General features: G+C 39.4%; 1 protein-coding gene across 2 annotated transcripts in view; it reads left to right on the top strand.

Annotated features, from left to right (window-relative positions):
* LOC124139691 (rho GTPase-activating protein 18-like) overlaps positions 1-21987 on the top strand; it is a 49775-nt gene that overhangs the window by 14506 nt on the left and 13282 nt on the right. For both annotated transcript variants that reach the window (XM_046506953.2, XM_046506954.2), the window contains exons 2-8: positions 7252-7402; positions 9836-9901; positions 10979-11148; positions 11575-11728; positions 13806-13927; positions 15731-15763; positions 21328-21490. In XM_046506953.2, the coding sequence (XP_046362909.1) occupies positions 7288-7402; positions 9836-9901; positions 10979-11148; positions 11575-11728; positions 13806-13927; positions 15731-15763; positions 21328-21490 (823 nt within the window). In that variant the 5' untranslated portion in view covers positions 7252-7287. The remainder of the gene's footprint in view (positions 1-7251; positions 7403-9835; positions 9902-10978; positions 11149-11574; positions 11729-13805; positions 13928-15730; positions 15764-21327; positions 21491-21987) is intronic.

Genomic DNA, 21987 nt, shown 5'->3' with positions numbered 1-21987 from the left:
GACATGTAGTGTACACCATTCTTGATGCTTGTCTGAAAGGATCAAGATTTACTTTTGAAACTGATAACATGGCCCTTTATATGCACCTTTGTTATGAGTGGCCCGCCAAGTGGAGAAATGTATAGATTAACATAAATATTGGTATGTTCATCATGTTTATCAGGTCAGGGAGATAAAATATCCTTCCTATCTCTCCCCTTCACATTATGAACGTAGTAGACATTCTAGTGTGTGTGAGCGTGTTTGCCCACGACATTGGTGACAACAATACACAGATCTTGTACTGGTAGAAACATACCGCACGGGGACCACAATTCTAGATATGATTTATTGAGACTCCAGGGACTGAAATCAAACACAATTCTTGCAAGAGTGCCAATAGTTTGAGAGATGAAAGCACATGGAGAGTGTCGGCATGCTGGCAGCGTGCCATGTATGTTTGACAGTCGTCCAACACCATCATCCACGCAGGTGACATCTCAGTGACTGCAGATTAGCTGGTGTATGCCGTTGCATCACAAGTCAATACACAAACTGAGACATTGTGAGGTGGAGCCATGTTGCTGAGGCTGGAGTACTAATTGGAAGATCAATAGAAAGTGGAGGGAACCTGATTTAAACATGATAAGCGTCTGACCATCATGACCTTTTCATGTTTTGAGGGGTGGTAGAAGAGTGGTGGATCGTTTAAAAAATGAGTTTGTCCAGAAATACTGGAAACAAATAATGTTGCCTGAGGTTTTACAAAATAAAATAATTGTTAGCTTGACATTCTTGATGTTCTGAAAAGTTTTGTTGTGAACCAAAAAAGGAAGAAATTGTCCAGCTACAATCAGAGAAAAGATTTTTTAAGGCAGAGACATCCAAAATAAACGAAAACATGCACTGCACCCCCCCCCCCCCCCCCCCCCCCCCCCTCCCCCAGTATAAACAGTATATTTAACTGTAAGATTGACAAGGCTCACTTCATTAGCATTGCACACATGACAACATATTCTGATAACCCTTGAAGACATCAGTGGGAATTACAGGTTAGAATAGGTCTGCAGCGAGCTAAGCTTGTCAAGAGAGGCAACTACGTTGATCTGGAGATCAGACTCTGTGGACCCATGAAGATTCCGGGATAGAATAGGTCTTCAGCAACCCATACTTGCTGTAAAAGGCAACTATGCGTGACGTAAAAGGTGACTAACGGGATCGGGTGGTCAGGCTCGCTGACTTGGTTGATACATGTCATCGATCCCAATTGCGAAGATCGATGCTCATGATGTCAATCACTGGATTGTCTGGTCAAGACTCGATTATTTTACAGACCGCGCCATATAGCTGGAATATTGCTGAGTGCGGCATTAAACAACAAACAAACAAACAAACAAACAAACAGACTCTGTGATGTGGTTGATTGTTTATCATCATTACCCAGTGGCTTGGATTGTTGTTCATGCTATAAATCACTGGTTTACCTTACTCGATTATGTACAGGCCTCCATCGTGTGGCTGGAATATTGCTGAGTAAGGCGTTAAACAACAACCAAACTTCTTGAAGCTTCAAGAATTTTTTTAAACGTCATTTTCATTCATTTCCCTTGTAACAATCAGGATTTTTCACAAAAATAATTGTAAACCAAGAAATAAAAAGAAAATATAGATTTTGTTGGGAAGGGGGAAAAGAATTCATGACTTCGGATGAGCCAACTCTGACTGCAGCTTTTCCCTGTGTCTGTCATGTCTACAGTTTTAGACTTGGCATTAGATATTAATTGCCTGCACTAACTGTTTGAGGGGACTGAGGCAGCGTAGCCATATAACTAGAATGTTTGCATTATATATGGAATAATGGCGCCTTCATAGTTCAGGCTTTTAGCAGGGAAAGACAGGGTCGGCTCATTGTCGAATCAGTGGACAGGTGATGGTGGACTTGATGCATAGGTATTGAAAAGGTTGCCTTCAATAATGCTGATTTCTACCAGTTGGGTGTACTGTGCTTCACATTGCACTACCTCTTGCTAGTGTACCAGTATGGAACTGTGCTTCACATTGCACTACCTCTTGCTAGTGTACCAGTACGGTACTGTGATTCACATTGCACTACTTCATGCCAATATACCAGTATGGTACTGTGATTCACATTGCACTACTTCATGCCAACATACCAGCACGGTACTGTGCTTCACATTGCACTACTTCATGCCAATATACCAGCACGGTACTGTGCTTCACATTGCACTACTTCATGCCAATATACCAGCACGGTACTGTGCTTCACATTGCACTACTTCATGCCAACATACCAGCACGGTACTGTGATTCACATTGCACTACTTTATGTCAGTGTACCAGTATGGTACTGTGATTCACATTGCACTACTTCATGCCAATGTACCAGTATGGTACTGTGATTCACATTGCACTACTTCATGCCAGTGAACCAGTGTTGTGGAGAGGGACATCACTCTTCATGGAGTATTATGAATTTGTAAGTGCAGTTTGAAACATATTTGTAATAGCCTGTTAAATAGAACTTCATTATTCATCTTATCTTTCAGTTTAGGATATTATTATTTCTCGATGGTAGAATTCCTTAAAATTGTGACTATAAATTCACGCAATGATAATTAGATTAAGCCTTTACCTCCACCATACATAATGCATTTATCTCACAAATATCTTCTGCATTATATCTTATAAAGTGTTGCTGGTAAATGTAAGAGAAAGTAAGGGGGCAGGTACAAGAGTAGGTTATCCAGGTGTTGAGGAATGGCTTAGTTACTGAAATGGATGTCTGATGCTGGAAGGACAGTGAAACAAGGAGGACTTTGACTACACAAATTACGAGGTGACCAAAACTTTCATGCCAGTTCTGGCCATTTTCCAGATCAGTTTCTGGAGAGCTACACATGTGGCTCAGAAGACTGAGGAACTCTTGAATGATATAGTGATGTCTTTCTTAGATACATCATTCACATGCAGTGGCGGCAGAATTACCGTTTGGGCGTCTTTGGAAATATCAGTGAAATATTTCAAGGAGATGCCTGTCTGGATTAACATGCCCGGAAATAATACTTTGGAAACTACTGAAACTAAATTTCAATGAATAGCATCAGTCAAGAGAAGTCCTGGATGACAGTTTGTTTTTTCGGCAGTGGCTGATGGTACAGTTCTCACCACTCGTTTGGCTAAAAGGTGTCAGAGTGAGTGAGTGAGTATGGTTTTACGCCGCTTTTAGCAATATTCCAGCAATATCACGGCGGGGGACACCAGAAATGGGCTTCACACATTGTACCCATGTCGGGAATCGAACCCGGGTCTTCGGCGTGACGAGCGAACGCTTAAACCACTAGGCTACCCGACCGCCCCAAAAGGTGTCAGATCTCCCAAAGACATGCCCCTTGGAGGCATCTTAATGACACCTAAAGCCTGCACCAAGGAGGAAGTCATGGTTTCTTTTGCTGGAACAGGTCTGAAAGAACACTTTTTCAGCACACCACAGGCCAGTAATCATTATAAATATAAATTGTCAATGCAAGAAAATAACTAGTCTAGATTATCTGCAAAAACAGATTCTATTTGGCGTAAAGGGCAAAAGAGCTGTGAAAATTATGTGAATGGATCACTGAAAATCAAGGATGACACCAGGTGTTCACCTTTTCTAAGTACCCAGGGTATAACTCCGTATAACTATGTATAACTCCGTGGCAGAACAGCCAATGTACAGCCTGGAGTGATGATGTTGTAATCCCAGCAGACATTGCAGCCTGAGTCCACATGTATTCTGTAGGTCTGATTGTTAACACTGTACACACTGAATCAGGCCCACACTGTACAAGAGGTGGCTGATGTATGCAGATGATGTTTGATGAGGAGCTTCATACTGTTTGTATGTTTCTGATGGCTTTTACCTCTGTCATAGGCTAACCTAGATTTCTGTGTGTTCAGTATACAAGTGTAGATGGCTGTGTTGGATAACATTAGATCAGTGTTGACTGTGTATCAACTTGACTGTGACATTGTCTGTCAAGGTTGTCCCTGTTCACATCTCTGTGTGTGGGTCTTCGCATGGTAACCATAACGAAGCATTGGCTTGGTGGAAGACAACTCCTTTGTGAATTTGATGGAAATTTATTATCGTGAATTGTTAAATAAGTGCCTATCTTCAAGCAATGCCAGGTTAACCTATGCACTGAAAGAAGTAAAGGCCTGCCTTGAAACAATGCTGTCAGCCTACTCACTGCCTTGAAACATCCAGGTCAACCTACACACGGCCTGAAACAATGCCATCAGCCTACTCACTGCCTTGAAACAATGCCATCAGCCTACACATTGCCTAGAAACATCCAGGTCAACCTGCCTACTGCCTTGAAACAATGCCATCAGCCTACTCACTGCCTGAAACAATGCAAGGCCAACCTACACACTGCCTTGAAACAATGCCATCAGCCTACACATTGCCTCGAAACAATGCCATCAGCCTACACACTGCCTTGAAACAATGCCATCAGCCTACACACTGCCTTGAAACAATGCCATCAGCCTACACACTGCCTTGAAACAATGCCATCAGCCTACACATTGCCTCGAAACAATGCCATCAGCCTACACACTGCCTTGAAACAATGTCATCAGCCTACACACTGCCTTGAAACAATACCATCAGCCTACACACTGCCTTGAAACAATGTCATCAGCCTACACACTGCCTTGAAACAATACCATCAGCCTACACACTGCCCTGAAACAATGCCATCAGCCTACACACTGCCTTGAAACAATGCCATCAGCCTACTCACTGCCTTGAAACAATGCCATCAGCCTACACACTGCCTTGAAACAATACCATCAGCCTACACACTGCCTTGAAACAATGTCATCAGCCTACACACTGCCTTGAAACAATACCATTAGCCTACACACTGCCTTGAAACAATACCATCAGCCTACACACTGCCCTGAAACAATGCCATCAGCCTACACACTGCCTTGAAACAATGCCATCAGCCTACACACTGCCTTGAAACAATGCCATCAGCCTACACACTGCCTTGAAACAATGCCATCAGCCTACACACTGCCTTGAAACAATGCCATCAGCCTACACACTGCCTTGAAACAATGCCATCAGCTTACACACTGCCTTGAAACAATGTCATCAGCCTACACACTGCCTTGAAACAATGCCATCAGCCTCCACACTGCCTTGAAACAATGCCATCAGCCTACACACTGCCTTGAAACAATGCCATCAGACTACACACTGTCTTGAAACAATGTCAGGCCAACCTACACACTGCCTTGAAACAATGCCATCAGATTTGAAACATATTTGAAAAACTTGACATAGTACCTCTCTGAAAACTTAAATGCCTGCTTGGCATAAATGCCGAATGTAAGGATTCTCCGTAAGAAATAAGATTCCCATGCTTATTCAAGGTTTAACCATATGTTTGAGACAGCTTCTGTACACCATGTTTACATTGATTCTAATACATTGACGTATATGGATTACAGAATGTTATCATGTTTATATGCACCTAGATTTCTCCAGTGAAAAATAATTCATTCCTCGCTGGTACTGGTCACATGCTAATCTGCTTGGTAGAAGTCAGCTTTAACACTCTGTGCCGCTCACAGAACCAGGAGCGGAACTAGAGTCAACACTGCGATGTGACGGCAACACCTCCAGCTAGACTAGGACAACATAAGCTTGACCAGGCAGCATTTGTCAGGGTCGACTTACTTGGGACACATTTGTTTTTGCGTTAATTTCACCCCAAAATAAATGAAAATACAATGGTTCGATTGAGTGTATACAGTGGCATTGACTGGAGGATGTTGGATCAGCTTACAGTGCAATGCAAGAAATGTGAGATTATCTCAGAGAGAAGGAGGAGAAGTGTTTACAGTAGGTTTTATGTTGTTTGAATATGTCATAAGAACTTCACGCAGATTGATTTTGCAACATATACAGAGGGAAGCATTACCATATTGGGGGGGGGGGGGGGGGGGGGGGGTAGTGACAATCTTATTCTTACCATCCAGATAACATGAATCAATGAACATGTGAAGGATGAGTGAGTGATTGTTGTTGATGGCTACAATTAGCAATATTTCAGCCATACCACTCTAAATAATGTAGTCTCAACCAGACACCAGGTACAAAATGCATAATTGTAGAGCAAGCATAGTTCAACTTTATATGGCTCATTCAAGAAAAGATGGAAAATAAGCTTAAATCGGTGAGATGTAAAGGGTAAATAGTACTTGCATCTGCTTTAATCAGTGAGAGATGTACTTGGGTAAATAGTACAATCAGCTGCTTCAATCAGTCAGAAATGTTGTCGGTTCCTGAAATAAACAGCAATTTTTCATTTTTTAACTTATTTTACTTAAAAAAATTGGCGACCTATACCAAGAACACTACTACAAATAGGAGAGGTGCAGTGCAAAGTTTGATTTTGATATGTGTATTTTCTGAGAAAATAGTGCTTTTTTCATGGTTTGAACTTAGAATATGTTGTAGTCGAAGTCGGGGGTATTAGTGATCCCAGCTCATTTTTTGCCTTGTTTCAATCAGTTGTACAGGTTCCTACTTTTGTTGGATAACTGTCTCCACATGATTTAACAGTCATATCCACATTGTCACCACACATTTATATCATCATCATGGTATGATATATAACCATATACATGTACTGTTGTTTCCATGGAAACATCCACACTTTGTGTAACTGCTGGGAAGATTGCATGTCAGAACAATGTTATATGATATGCTCTGTAGGTGCATAACAGACATTGATTTGGAATAACCAATGTTTCTGTTCTGGTTACCTGATAAATGCTGTCTTGGTGCTGACCGTGGCAGTCCTATATTGGCTTCAATAGTTTCTTCAGGCTTTGTCAGAGACTCACCATGCTCGTTGTGTGAGTGAGTTGTGTTTTGCTCCACCGCTTTGAAATTTGTTGTTGAGCAAAGCAGAGGTGGGCCTGCTCTCATTATGAATAAAATCTTGTTGTTTTGTTGTGAACATGATGATCAACCTCCAGGGATTTATCTAGGCTGTTCAGATGCTGACATCTGGCCCCAAGTACGCAGCAAATGTCAGTCCCGATTCGCAATTTCCCAATCCACGTATGTAATTTGGGTTTGTTTTTAATTTTGTGTGCATTTGTCAGAGTCACAAATTACGTACCGATATACAATTGCTTCGCTATGATTTCTAGTATATGATGTACAGGAGTATGTTTGTGTTTCAGATGGAGCAGTCCATAGGTGTGTGGCTGTGACCGAGAATGGCGAGTAACCATGGCAACTCTGAGCCATTGGAAGACTACTGGAAGGAGTTTAATGACATTGAAAGTAATAAAGGATCCGATGAGGAGGAGGAGCTGTCGAAAACCCCAGATGGTACATATTCAAATTGTTCCTTTGACTGAACAGGAGTTTGTTGCTGACTAACAATTTTATCAAGTTACCTTTCATAAATATATGAGAAATATGTGAAAGATTCCTTCCAAATTACCAAAATTATTTTAAAAAATATTTTTAGAGTTTCCATAGCAACGACTTTGAAAATGGCTGTAGTGTTTGTTTCCGGAGCGGATCTGGAAAACTGTGCAATATTTCTTGCCTTGCACACAACCGGACATGTCATATTGGCGGGGGACATGAGTATTTCATGCGTGTTGTTAATCAAGTTTAATACCCGTTCCCCTGTTTTATGAATGGGTTTGTCAAAAGTTCATTAATATCCTAGAATGTGCAACAGCGTTTCACCTGCACCAACTGGTGGGTGATGCACGCTGTCGCAAACCATGTGCTCAGTGAACCTTTACTTCGTCAACTCACCCGGTCACTCAAAACAGTGGGTTACAGCACTAATAACATGATACATGTCGTCGCACAGTCCACTCACTTTTATTTGTGCAAAGGCCACTGGCCCATAAACAATACATACATTGGAAATGTGTGGTACATGAACACCTCATGGAATTTTCATGCAAAAATTCTTTACATTTAACCAGTCAAAAATCAACATTAGCATGATTAGATGTGAATTGATAGAAATAGTTCAAATGTAAAACCTCAGTCAGGTCTAAGTTACGATTCAAAGTAAAACCTTTAGTCTTTATACTTGAAAGAAAATAAAACTTCAAACCAGGTCTTGATAGAAATAGTTCAAATGTAAAACCTCAGTCAGGTCTAAGTTACGATTCAAAGTAAAACCTTTAGTCTTTATACTTGAAAGAAAATAAAACTTCAAACCAGGTCTTGATAGAAATAGATCAAATGTAAAACCTCAGTCAGGTCTAAGTTACGATTCAAAGTAAAACCTTTAGTCTTTATACTTGAAAGAAAATAAAACTTCAAACCAGGTCTTGATAGAAATAGTTCAAATGTAAAACCTCAGTCAGGTCTAAGTTACGATTCAAAGTAAAACCTTTAGTCTTTATACTTGAAAGAAAATAAAACTTCAAACCAGGTCTTACTTGAAAGTAAAACCTACCTGCGTATATTCAAAGTCTCTCCTGGCTTTCAAGTTGAGTCAAAGTACAGTGAGGTGCTGAAGGGAGAAAACCCTGTATAGAACAATGGATTTATTACTCTCATCCTTAGACTAGGTCACATCTTTGCAATCACTCGGTTGACAAAAACTTTCAAAAACAGATGGTTGGCTGTCATTATAGATATATAATTCTAAACATGTTAAAAACAAGTTTTATTTTAACGTGTTTAGGTAATCCTGTAATCATGTTGGTAAAAGTTTGTTGGGGCAATAACGAAAAATTAAAACTTAGCATGTTGACATATTTAAGAGAGGGAGACTTACCTACCTTCCCTTTTTGACATTGTTATCCCCCGCCGCGCGAAAGCGCGAAGCGGGGGATATAGTATTCACGACCGTCCGTACGTACGTCTGTACGTCTGTACGTCCGTACGTCCGTCCGTACGTCCCACCTGTTTATTGCCGCGATATCTCAAGAACTAAACACTGGATTGTCTTCATATTTGGAACTATGGTGTATATACAAACTCCGCAGACACCAGTCGGTTTTGGTGACCTTGATCCCATTTTCAAGGTCACAGCAGACAAATCTGCTTTTAGAGTTGGAAAACGGTGTTGCCGCGATATCTCAAGAACTAAACACTGGATTGTCTTCATATTTGGAACTATGGTGTATATACAGACTCCGCAGACACCAGTCGGTTTTGGTGACCTTGATCCCATTTTAAAGGTCACAGTAGGCAAATCTGCTTTTGGAGTTGGAAAACGGTGTTGCCGCGATATCTCAAGAACTAAACACTGGATTGTCTTCATATTTGGAACTATGGTGTATATACAGACACCGCAGACACCAGTCGGTTTTGGTGACCTTGACCCCATTGTCAAGGTCACAGCAGGCAAATCTGCTTTTGGAGTTAGAAAACGGTGTTGCCGCGATATCTCAAGAACTAATCGCTGGATTGTCTTCATATTTGGAACTATAGTGTATATACAGACACCGCATACACCTGACAGATTTGGTGACCTTGACCCCATTTTCAAGGTCACAGCAGGCAAATCTGTTTTTGGAGTTGGAAAACGGTGTTGCCACAATATCTCAAGAACTAATCGCTGGATTGTCTTCATATTTGGTACTATGGTGTACAGGCGGGGGATATTTCGTCACTCTGTGACAAATACTTGTTTAAGATTATTTTCTTCAAGGAAATCACCTGTAGTTAAGACTCGGCAGAAAAAGAAAAGAATTTTTATTTTTTTTCCACTTTTGTTTTCAGACACCAGGGAAATGTATATGTGAATGCTGTGAGTGCATATGTCATAATGGTGTGTTTCAGAGGGGGAGCAGGAAGCAGAATGGCTCCATCGAGCAGGATACGGATTTGTTGCAAGTAAACTACATGGTTAGTAACTAGCTGCTACACAAGGCTAGACACAGCCACTAGTCTGTTAGTAACTAGCTGCTACTCAAGGCTAGAAGCAGCCACTAGTCTGTTAGGAACTAGCCCTTTCCCAGGGCTAGACATGGCCACTAGTCTGTAGTAACTAGCCCTTTCCCATAGCTAGACATGGCCACTAGTCTGTTGGTAAGTAGCCCTTATATAGGGTAAGACACGGCCACTAGTCTGTAGTAACTAGCCCTTTCCCAGGGCTAGACATGGCCACTAGTCTGTTGGAAAGTAGCCCTTATATAGGGTAAGACACGGCCACTAGTCTGTAGTAACTAGCCCTTTCCCAGGGCTAGACATGGCCACTAGTCTGTTGGTAAGTAGCCCTTATTACTCAGGGTTAGACTAGTCCCATGGTAACTAGCCATTACCCAGGGTTAGACAGGGTCACTTGTCCATTCAGCATTGGGATTCCAGGCCAGAACTGTCCCCGAGCCACCTGTGTTGGTCATAAGAGCGAATTAATGGATGGGGTGGTCAGACTCGATGACTTGTTTGACTGTGTGTCATTGTACCCTGATGCCATGGGACTTTGCTCATGATATCAATCACTGGGACAGAGAATTTATGTATGGCAATTTCTATATTATGAGGAACACAACGTTTTAGAGTTTGCTGGTTTGTCTGGTCCACATTATTTACAGGTTTCCATGATCTAGCTGGAATATTCCTGAGTGGCATTAAACAACAAAAAAAAACAACAGAAATCTTACAGTACCAGCTGGCACTGTCACATTTTGCAGATGGTAGTGAGCACTTGATGGAGGAGATGAAAATTAAAGTCTGATATGTATAGGAACTCCAGAGAGCTCTGCTCCCCTCCTTATGGTTTTCCTGTCCTCTTAAAGCAGAGGGTAGTGAGCACTTGATGGAGGAGATGAAAATTAAACTCTGATATGTATAGGAACTCCAGAGAGCTCTGCTCCCCTCCTTATGGTTTCCCTGTCCTCTTATAGCAGATGGTAGTGAGCACTTGAAGGAGGAGATGAAAATTAAACTCTGATATGTATAGGAACTGTCCTCTTATTGCAGATGGCAAGGAGCTGAGTGATGATGACCTGGAGGGCTTGACGGAGGAGTTGTCTGCCCCCCAGGCCGAGGCGGTACGGAAACGTATTGACACATTGACCACCACAATGAGGAAGAAACACAAACAGAACAAGATCCATGTGAAGGACATCTTCACTAACATGGATCCGAGGGTAGGACATACTGAACAGGTCACTTAGAATAAATACCATTGGGTGCTTTTTACTCCAGTGTTAGCCTGACTCTGTTATACCACTTTCTGAAAGTAGTCAGATGGTCTGGGTATTCATCTCTGATATAAAGGCACAGGGTCCTCAGTGGATTATAAGATACTGTCATTCACTCTACACGAACTATGGAGTTATGTCCCTTGGGTGTGAGGATCTGCCAATCACAAATTCAGACCCAAGAGTTATTGTGTAATTTTTTTTTCGGTGGTCAGCACCATATCCTTGCTAGTGAGTTTCACCCAAGTGACAAATGTCCTGACACTGTATGATATAACACACACAATGTTCGAAGTGGCATATATTATACTCATATTTCCACATGCAGAAAATTTGTTTTGATTGGATGTACCATTCTTCTTGTGTTTTAAGCCACCGGCAAGTCCGACACTGGAACGTATGCCAATCAGGAGAGAAAGTGCCAAAAACCGAGAACGAGCGTCCTTTTTGAGAAGTGGGCATTACTCCATGTCTGGGGCCCCGACAGCCGAAGTCCAGACATACACTAACCCAGAGACAATACGTGGTGAGCCAGCCACTCGTGGCTTTGCAGTAGGTGGAGTTGTATGTGTCACTTGTACAGGATCTTACGAGCCGACTGATCTTGTACACCACATGACCTAGACTTGAGGGGTGTACACGAATGTTCAGCTTGGAAAAAAACATCCTTGTGACATGTGTAACAAATTTGTCGATATGAGTGCACTATTTACAATGTGTAATGTCAAGGTTATAATTGTGTTGTACAGATAGATCTATCATGTCACCTACATCATACTTTCGTTATTTTTGGTAATTTTCGGTAATTTCAAGTGTGAACACAGTCAATTATTATGTGACAAGCAAGTAGAGAGATTCTCTGGGCTTCTTTGTATTCTATTATAAAAGTCAATTTAACCCCAAAAACTTGAATATTTCTCAGAAAAATTGTTAGTCTAATGTCCCACCACGTATTTCTCAAACTTGCTCTCGTTATATGTAGCTAGTTGACAGCAGATTGTATTAAAACCCCATTGCGTCGACTTGTGTATTACCCACGTGGTGAAGATACAGGTGGTAAGATACTAAATCCGTACGTCACACGTGTGTCGTACAAGGTTGACCTTGTTTTATTCGTTTTGATTGGATGACCATGACCTCTGTCACACCGGGACTTCATTCATAAAAAAATCGACAGACGTCATTCATTTTGCAGCTACAAGGAAGAACTGAAGAAATTAATGAGAACGAGAGACATTTACAAACACTTTATTAAACCATACAAAATAGTCACACGCATCAAATTTGGTTTGCATTATATATAAGTTATGCATAGAGCTTCTACAGACATTATATAATCGAGCTATATCCATTTACAATGTACGACTACCGATCAATAGAGCGAGGGTCCCCATGAGTGTGACGCACCTGACCACTGTCGCAACTTTCAATTTGAGTTAACGTAAAAGGATAAGCGTGGTGAAATGAAGTCTGTTTAAACTATCTGGACAGATATCTAGGCTTACTTGGGATGATCAGTGTCCCCTTCGAAGTGTATTTTGTGGCGCTGTTTAGGGAGGTGTTGTTCATGAATGGAACGTACACGAGTGTATGACCAGATCACTAAAAGTGAACAGTTCTGATACAAATCATTCGAAAACTCCTTGGAAGTGTGCCTGACTTCTGATTTTGTGGCCCCAAACATCCCAAATGTGAACAATAACATTCCCTATCTCTAGCTTAAAATGCTGTGAGTAGATCACGGTTGTCTCTTCTTATTCCGGCTGTGACCTTGCCCTTCGATCGTTCGAAGCTGTCACTGACATGCAAGCAAACTTGAGTTTGTTGATTTTCACGTCTTCAGTATAGGGTGGTACAGTTAACATGAATGTCTTCGTCGAACACTCTGATTTCCCTCTTCCAAAATGGTACGAACATGATATAAATTCAGCTGATAGATCAAGGAAACCGAACCATTTTGATTGCACAGACGGGACACCGGCAGTGTGAGTGACCGACTGTTAGTCTGTTATTCATATCGCGGCGCTAATGTGACTTTTCAAATTTTCTTATAGGTGTCCTTCGTACTTTCAACATGGCACTTGAATTACCATAAGTTGAAGAATTTCTTCCAAATGGATCTTGAGCGTCGGTGCTGTTTTGTTTGTAAACACAACTGCAGGCGCATGGTGTTAATGTGGATGCATAGAAATGTCAACAATGCCCATATTTGGGCATATATCAATATTCATGCGCATCCAGATTTTGCAACCGGTTTCAGTTTGGTCTGTCAGCTAACGAAAGTTGTTATGTATTTACACTTAAATATATATTTAACGTGGGTAATAAATAAAATACCACACTCATTCTCGTTAGATACCATTTTTATGAAACTTGTGAACTTTCTATGGTATCTGACCTCACTTTCGCTCGGTCAAATACAATAGAAAGTCCACTCGTGTCGTAAAAATGGTATCTAACGAGAATGAATGTAGTATTCTCTATGTACTCCATATATGTGTATGGGATCATCAAAGGTTGTAGTAATACTTTGAATCAGATCTACTTACTTCATTATCAAATTTGGATCTTGAAGCTTGAGTATGCGGTTGTGATGTTGCCAGGTGTTCAGGTGCTGAGCATCAACCCAATGACAACACAGAACAGGTTGTCTCGGACCCAGCTGCAGCCAATCACAGACACCGATTTCTCCATGGACTTCCACCTGGAGGAGAGAGACAACAAGGTGAGGTCAAGGCCGGGGCTTCAGGGTAGCCTTGTGGTTAAAGTGTTCCCTTGTCAATTTGAAGACCTGTGTTCAATTCCCTAAATCGGAAGAATATATTGAGCCCATTCTTGGTGTCCCTGTCCATTTATTGCTGGAAATGAAGAATTAAGTTCACTCACTTCACTGTAGTCTTTAAAACAAGTGCAACAGGAGTATTGATAATAACAACAGTAAGAACAATTGACCCATGGCTCACTTAAGATGAATTTCTCCTTTAGGAAATCATATTATTACTCCCAAAAGCATGACTTCAGAAAGTTCCATTCCTCTATTGTCAATAATATACAAGTTCAGTAAGTGCACAAAAGAAGAGTCCAAGATGGCTGCCAACCATATGACATATCCAAATAAAACATGTTATGATGTATGTTGACAATATGTGGAGTGGTGCTACTTGTTGTTACCCTGCCTGGTTCTCGACATTAGTCCGGACTAGTACAAGCAGCCACACACAATAACTCAAGAATAGAAGAATCCATGTAGAAGTTATTTTGCTTTTGGTACAAAAATGGAGGAATAATAATAGTAACTTTGATAATTACAGGAGGGCTTACACAAAGTATGTGCATTCCCAGTAAGATATCCTTGTAATGCTGACTGAAATACACCTTGCGCCAGAACAGAGTTAGCCATTTTGTCCCAGTCAGGCAACAATTAGTCACCACATAGTGTTTTTTATTACATTTTGTCAGCGTTTTGAATACACGCCAGCCTGACAGTCAAAGACGGTCTATATTGATGGACGGTCAATTTTTAAAAAGTTGCACGCCAGAATGTTGGGCTATTATTGTATTCCCTAAATTGCCTAAGCAGTCTAGTTATAATTTAATGTAAGAGGTAAGTTTAGCTGTAAAAGTTAAACACATTATTGATGAATGAAATATCAATGAGTTAAAGTTACTAAGTTGACAGTCTGATCACTAACATCAAACAGTACTATGCTCATGTTCACCCTTTTGTTACTTTTGTTCGTTAGTCTGGAGCATTCTGGACTGGCAACATTTTGTCTGGTCTTGTAACTTTGCAATGTTGCCAGTCCGGTTGTCTGCTGAAATTTTGAGGAATTTTATACACTGTACTTCTTGTAACTAGATATGCTACATTTCTGGGGAATCTGATGTTTTCACTCAATGAGTGATCATGTGGAATGGGAGTTTGTGATAAAAATGTGACAGGTTTGAAGTTGCATTCTTGCAGATTGAATGATGGATTCTGTAGTATCACTTCAGACTTTCTGATTGGTCAGTCACTTTTGATTGACAGGTGGCAACAGGTTACATTCCAGCTAGAATCATCAGTTCTAATGCTGAATCTTTGTGTATGGCTGAAGAGAAGCAATTGCTTGCTTGACTATGATTTGTGAACTAATGAAAAATCAGGGGATGGAATCGGTGATAATTGAATGTATGGTGGTTGCTGTAGATTATTATCAGAATATGCAAGCACCATTTCTGTGTTGTGTGGCCATATATAATGTGGGGAAAGTTATTAATATTGTGCTGTTCATGTCTAGATTTCATTAGTCAGCTGTCATTGTGAAATAGTAATCTCTAACCATATGGTGTGTGGACGTTTAATAACATGTCTGGTCACATTGGGGTAGGAGCGATTAGTTAATGCAAACAAAGACAATCAATAACACTTGTTTTGCAACACATGTGCATCCTTGTTTGTTTGTTTCCAATCAGTGATGGTTTCTAATCACAATCAGTCCATGTGCTTGTTTTGCCTAATCTTGTTGCATGGGTGTGTTTGTTTCAGAGCAATTCACAAAGGAGTCCACTTGATTTACCTGTGAGTCTCACCGGAGTAGTCCCCCTTGGTTTAACTCTATAGTTCTAGGGCTAATAAAGTTTTGTCATCTAATATAACAAAGACATGAATTGAATCAAGCTAATAAAATACATGCATTCAGGTCACAAAAAATGTTCTGGTGCAAATAAGCAATTTGAAGAGAAACATTATGATTTAGAATTGGTCTCTAGATAATGAAAGAAGTTTTATTTCCAGGTGAATCCTACGAATATGTCTTTATTGTATTTTTCAGTGACAAAACTTTTGCTATAGAAAAAAGCTAAGCATTTTAAATGTACCAGGTTTGTCAGGATCTGCAGACTATCATGTTGAGCACTGCCTGTGTGATATCCATCAGTATTTGCTTCCAAAGGCTTTCTGCTTCTGTGGGTCTTCCTCGTCACCTCATCATGAGTGCAGTCCTAGCACACTCACTCACCTTGCTTAACGAGGTGACTCACAACTCACCTGGTGCTAAAATCACTCTGTTTCTTGATGTTTGTGTATTGGTGTGACCTTTCACTGAATATTTGACACAGCTAGTGAACATATATATGTTTCTCACCAGTTGAAGGTCATTTCTTCTGTATTGTATAACATAACTAATATTTCATTTATCCTGTAGGTTGAAAATGAAATATTTCAACACTAATGGCTCTACTTCTTTATCACTTGGATGTCCTTTTTGGGGGGATATATATGCACCATGTTGGATCTAGGATTTCTTATAAAAGTGGGATGCATGTCTTTGAGGCATTGTTTTACTATTTATTCCCTATTTTATAGTATCAATAATTAATTTATTTATATCACAAAATAAGTTATTGATATCATAATATTGATGTTAGATTATCATGTTTAGCTTATTAAATGGCAAAATATTCTGATATTTTTTATTAATAATTCATGCACAAGCGCAAAAAAAAATCTCAATTACGTTAAATGGGTGATCATTTTGATAGGCAACAAAATGGTTGAAAAGTATCATTTTTATTTTTATATGTACCAAGAAGTTAGTTATTATATTATTTTTAATGAAATCAATAAATAGAATCAGTTGTGTCACAAATTTGATTTTTAGATGTCACTAAGTACTTTTGGAATTTGTCATATGTAAAAATGGTTTTGTGATATCCAAAAATGAAATTTGTGATACAGCTAATTCTGTTTATTGATATCTAAAATACATCAGTTATCTTGATATCTAAACATCAAATTTGTGATATCAATAAATAAAGTATTAATATCATAAAGTAGAGAATAAATATCAAAACAATGCCTCATACATGTCCATATATGGGATTTCAAAGATCTACACAAACCAGATTACAGACAGACATACTGTAGCGTCATGAGAGTAGGCCCATCTTTGAGCACCAACCCACCCTGTTTTTGATGGGTGAGTAACATGGCCGTATTGTGATTTAAGGCCCACCCCCTTAATAAACAGCTCCTTGATCAGTGTGTTCCATGTGCCTCTGACAGTGACACTACGGTATTGTCTCACAGAAGAGTGAGGCCCCCTGGATCCCTTGCTCGGTTCCACCTGTGCACTAGTGCATGTGTTTTCAGTATGTGTAGCACTGGACGTGCACATTGGTCTCTAAATGTACACATAGATACAGCGCATGTCAAAATGACCATTTGAATAATGGTTCATTTGTGCTTGATTTAATGAAATTAAACAAGAAACCTAGATGGCAAAATTCTATGGTTTTCTTTTCCACCTTAGTGAAATCACAATAGTAAGACTTATAGGATTGTCTGTAGTTGGTTGTTTGGCCAAAATTATAATATTTCATGTGCAGTTGGGAATTTTTTATTTTAAGAAATGTTCTTCAAAAATGTTCAGAGGAGTAAACCACAGCATCATCATTTATTTGTGGTGCTGTGAATCCATGAAAGAAGCAGGCTCAAACAGGCTGGCAAAAGCTTGTGAATGTTTGGAAAAAAATAAGCTGCAGTTAGTAGAGTATACATTTTGTGTGATGCAGGACAACCCAGTCTGACATACAGCTCTCGTGGAGATGCTCTCGTGGAGATGCTCTCTCTGGCCTTCTGCCCACTCTCGCTGTTCTGTATTGACTAATGTATTAAGCAATAACTAACGTATCAGCTACTATATTGACTATTGTATTAAGTAAAAACTAACGTATCAGCTACTATATTGACTATTGTATTAAGTAATAAATAACGTATCAGCTACTGTATTGACTTATATATGTAGGCTAAGCATACCGTATTCACTGTAGCAAGTGCCCGGCTCCAATACTTCTGCGAGTAATCTTTATAAGCACCATTACCACATGTAATAATCCTGAAAGTGTACATGACAGTCCTTGTTTCTTGTGTATGATGCACATTGTTGAACAACAAAATACCGCAGGAGATGCATATTATACTCTCAGACATTGAGTTGGTACTTCTATTTTGCCACAAACATATTACTGTGGCATGTTAATAGTTAAAGTTATCACATTGTCTTGTAACCTATTGTCGCCTAAGTTTTAGTTTCATCAATGTTTGACGAAGTAACTTCTCTTGATCAGTGATGTCAAGTTTAACTTGTGTATAGTTTTAATAACCACCCTCTTTGTCAACTTTCTAAACACCCAAGGTGCTTATTACAGTGAATACGGTAGCTCCAATATGCCCCTGATCCAGTGACACAGTATCACTCACACCTCTAATGGTGAACAATTGAAGTCATATCAGCCAGATCAATTTGTGCATGTTTTACAAATGACCATGTTCTAAATTTTTCACAAAGAAATTATTGGAACATTGTTGCTCTGAAAATAGTCTTCTTTTAACCTGTGCTTGATAATAATGTTGTATTCATGTTTTTTCAAACCTTTTGTCAGTACAGGGAAACAGGACTTTATTATGATCAATATGACTATGATATACTGAATTAACTTTACATTGTTTTGATTAAATCAGGCTGACCATATATGTTCTTTCATGGCTACCGACCTAGAAAATATAAAAACAAGAAATACAACTGATCTGGCCTAACCTTAATGACCAATAGCCTCGTGAATACACTGCTTTCATTTTTCATCCAACAATGATGAAAATCATGATATTGCTGGTTTATTGATGTTTCTGATAATACCTATTGACTGGCATCAATGTCCGCAACACCAAACACAAACCTCAGACTTAGCAATGTCGTCATTATATTGTAAGTTACATGTTATACATTATACAGTAATCCCTCGCAACTACGCTACCTTTGGGGTCCAAATAATTGATGAGCATTAAAGACGATCAGCGGTTTAACCGAGGTGGAGTCTTAGGGGGTGGATGACCAACACAACACTACATGCTCTGCCTACCTAACATGATCTACGTTTCAGAGTTTTAGACAAAATTAGAATAGTAGTTGTTTATGATTCACAGTGTTAAAAAAGATTTACATCGTGTCATTGGGAAACTTGAGTTTATTAAAAATGTAAGTAAATTTTGAGAGCCATGCATTACCGCACACTATAACCGAGTTAGCGCTATAGCGAGGGAACACTGTATTATGCTGTATTTTATATATAAGTGGGGGATAAATATATTGTTTACTCTCATTATGAATGTTTATATATAAGTGGGGGATAAATATATTGTTTACTCTCATCATGAATGTTTATATATAAATGGGGGATAAATATATTGTTTACTCTCATCATGAATGTTTATATATAAGTGGGGGATAAATATATTGTTTACTCTCATCATGAACGTTTATATATAAGTGGGGGATAAACATATTGTTTCTTCTCATCATGAATGTTTATATATAAGTGGGGGATAAATATATTGTTTACTCTCATCATGAACGTTTATATATAAGTGGGGGATAAACATTGTTTACTCTCATCATGAATGTTTATATATAAGTGGGGGATAAATATATTGTTTACTCTCATCATGAACGTTTATATATAAGTGGGGGATAAACATATTGTTTACTCTCATCATGAATGTTTATATATAAGTGGGGGATAAATATATTGTTTACTCTCATCATGAACGTTTATATATAAGTGGGGGATAAATATATTGTTTACTCTCATCATGAATGTTTATATATATTGAAGAATTTGTCTGAAGGTTTGTGTTGTGTTGTGTTAAGTACCAGCCTGGTTATTCCAAGTACCTTGTGTTATGCTTCATGAACATGCCAAATAAGGTATGAGTATGGTATTGATTTCATACGTATTCCCAGCCCCGGCACTGTGTAACACTTTGTTGTAAAAATGTAAAATTATATCAAATGGAACTACCCACTAATGATTTTTTGTTATTGACAAATAACTTGCAATGGAGCATGGCTTGTTATTGATATCATACTGATACAGTAAAGCTGACAGGTGACCAACTCTATCCTACATATGAGAATGGTGTATCGCAAGGAGCTTCACTAGTTCTAGCTGTTTGTATTCAGATCATTTATTTTCTATACAGATTATGAATTTGAACACAAATGCTTTTGTAACCTGCACATAGTATAGATGTGTTTGTATTGCTGCACTGTTGGTCTAGATCCAGTTTGTAATTCCTACATGGAAACAGCTGTTCTGAACGTTACTTTATAAAGTATGCTGTCACTAGTTTTGCACTTCCACTGTCCGATTGGCTGGGAGGGGTAAAGTCAAGACATGTTGAGGAAATATCTCCATGGACTCTCTGCTCGCAAATACAGGAACTATACCACTCAACTCTTCGCTGGGATATGCCTGTTTTTCTATAATACACTCAGCTGATTACTAAATATGTAAATTACAATATTGTCAGTATCCCTTTGGAAGGTTGAATAGTATATTTCAGACTCCATATTTAGATCAACTTTTACTCTGATACAATACCTCTCTCCATGAGGATCTTACAATCACTCCATCGGGGGTCACGACAGGTCAACTTTCTGATCATCTGGTCAGCATTAAGGTTTCTAAATTCAAAATATACTACTCAATCTTTGATAGGGAGAATAATATTCCATAATGGTGATGCAAGTCATCTAAAGTGGTGCAATTCACTATGCATAGCTGCGTCCCTTAGGCGTGTCAGAAATCTTATAATGATTGTGGCTTCAAATGTCAGTTCTCCCTCATTGTTTCTTGGTTTGTCAGCACCATACTAGTACTTGGGGGTTTTAGCAAACTGGTAAATGTCTAAGACCTGTATCACCTTGGCTTTCCTCCCACACCTAGCTGACATGCAGTGATTTAACTGAAATTCTGTGCAAAGCAGAGTTAGACCAATCTCCTATCACAATGCCAAACTTGTTTCTCATAATATGTACAGGTATGTAACCAGTACGTGAATGATATGAAATATCTCTATCAACTGTGGTTTGGGTAGTCCTGTGGTTAGACATGTTAGAGCATAGGCTTGTCACACCAAAGACCCAGGTTTGATTCTCCACATTGAGTTTGTCCATTCTTGGTGCCATTTGCTATTATGTGACGGAGATTATAAGATGACACAACATAAGACCTTACTCACCCAATCAAAAGTTGAGGAGTGTATGTTTCTGATAAATAAACACGTTGCGTTTTGCTCCACAGGCATTCAACTTGAAGCACAACCCACTGGGCACGACACGGATCAATGACCTTGGCACTGTCGACCTGGACAGTCTACGAGCCCTTGCTCACATAGAACTAACTGCGCTCTTTGATTTGAATAATTTAACATTTGCAAGACCAAAGAAAAAGAAAAAGATTAAAGGTAAGTATGGATCCATGGCAGAGAGTATCCTGAATATGGGGCATGTCTGTGATGCATCAGACAGTATGGTTTATTTAGAAACATTTTCCCGTTTTGTTGTGTTTCGAAGCCGGCTCTACTTTGGGCACACTTCTTAGGCCAGATCTTATTGAAAAAGCACTTATAATTCATTACTGGTGTCATGTATTCACACATTTATACTCGGCCCGCTCGTGTGCCATGCCAAACGCGACAGCTTGGAAGGAAGCCATCCTAGTTTACTCATGGATATATGACGTCATCATATGACGTAATGAGATAATGTGTACTTTGGATATTGCGGGAAACTGTATCACACAAGATGTAAACAACTACATGGAGAATACACTACAACTTATATGGCAAAAGTAGCATTGCAGTCGGTAACAGCTGCTACTGAGAGCTGTCAATTGAAGTTCACTAGGAAACTGTGATATGTTATAAAAAATGTCTTGTCTGCGCATACATATTATAAATTA

Source organism: Haliotis rufescens, unplaced genomic scaffold, assembly GCF_023055435.1.
Source record: "Haliotis rufescens isolate VD_foot unplaced genomic scaffold, xgHalRufe1.0.p SCAF_1, whole genome shotgun sequence".
Classification (NCBI taxonomy): Eukaryota; Metazoa; Mollusca; class Gastropoda; order Lepetellida; family Haliotidae; genus Haliotis; species Haliotis rufescens.
Note: the sequence above shows the minus strand (reverse complement) of the source record. Positions and strands in the feature narration are given on the sequence as shown.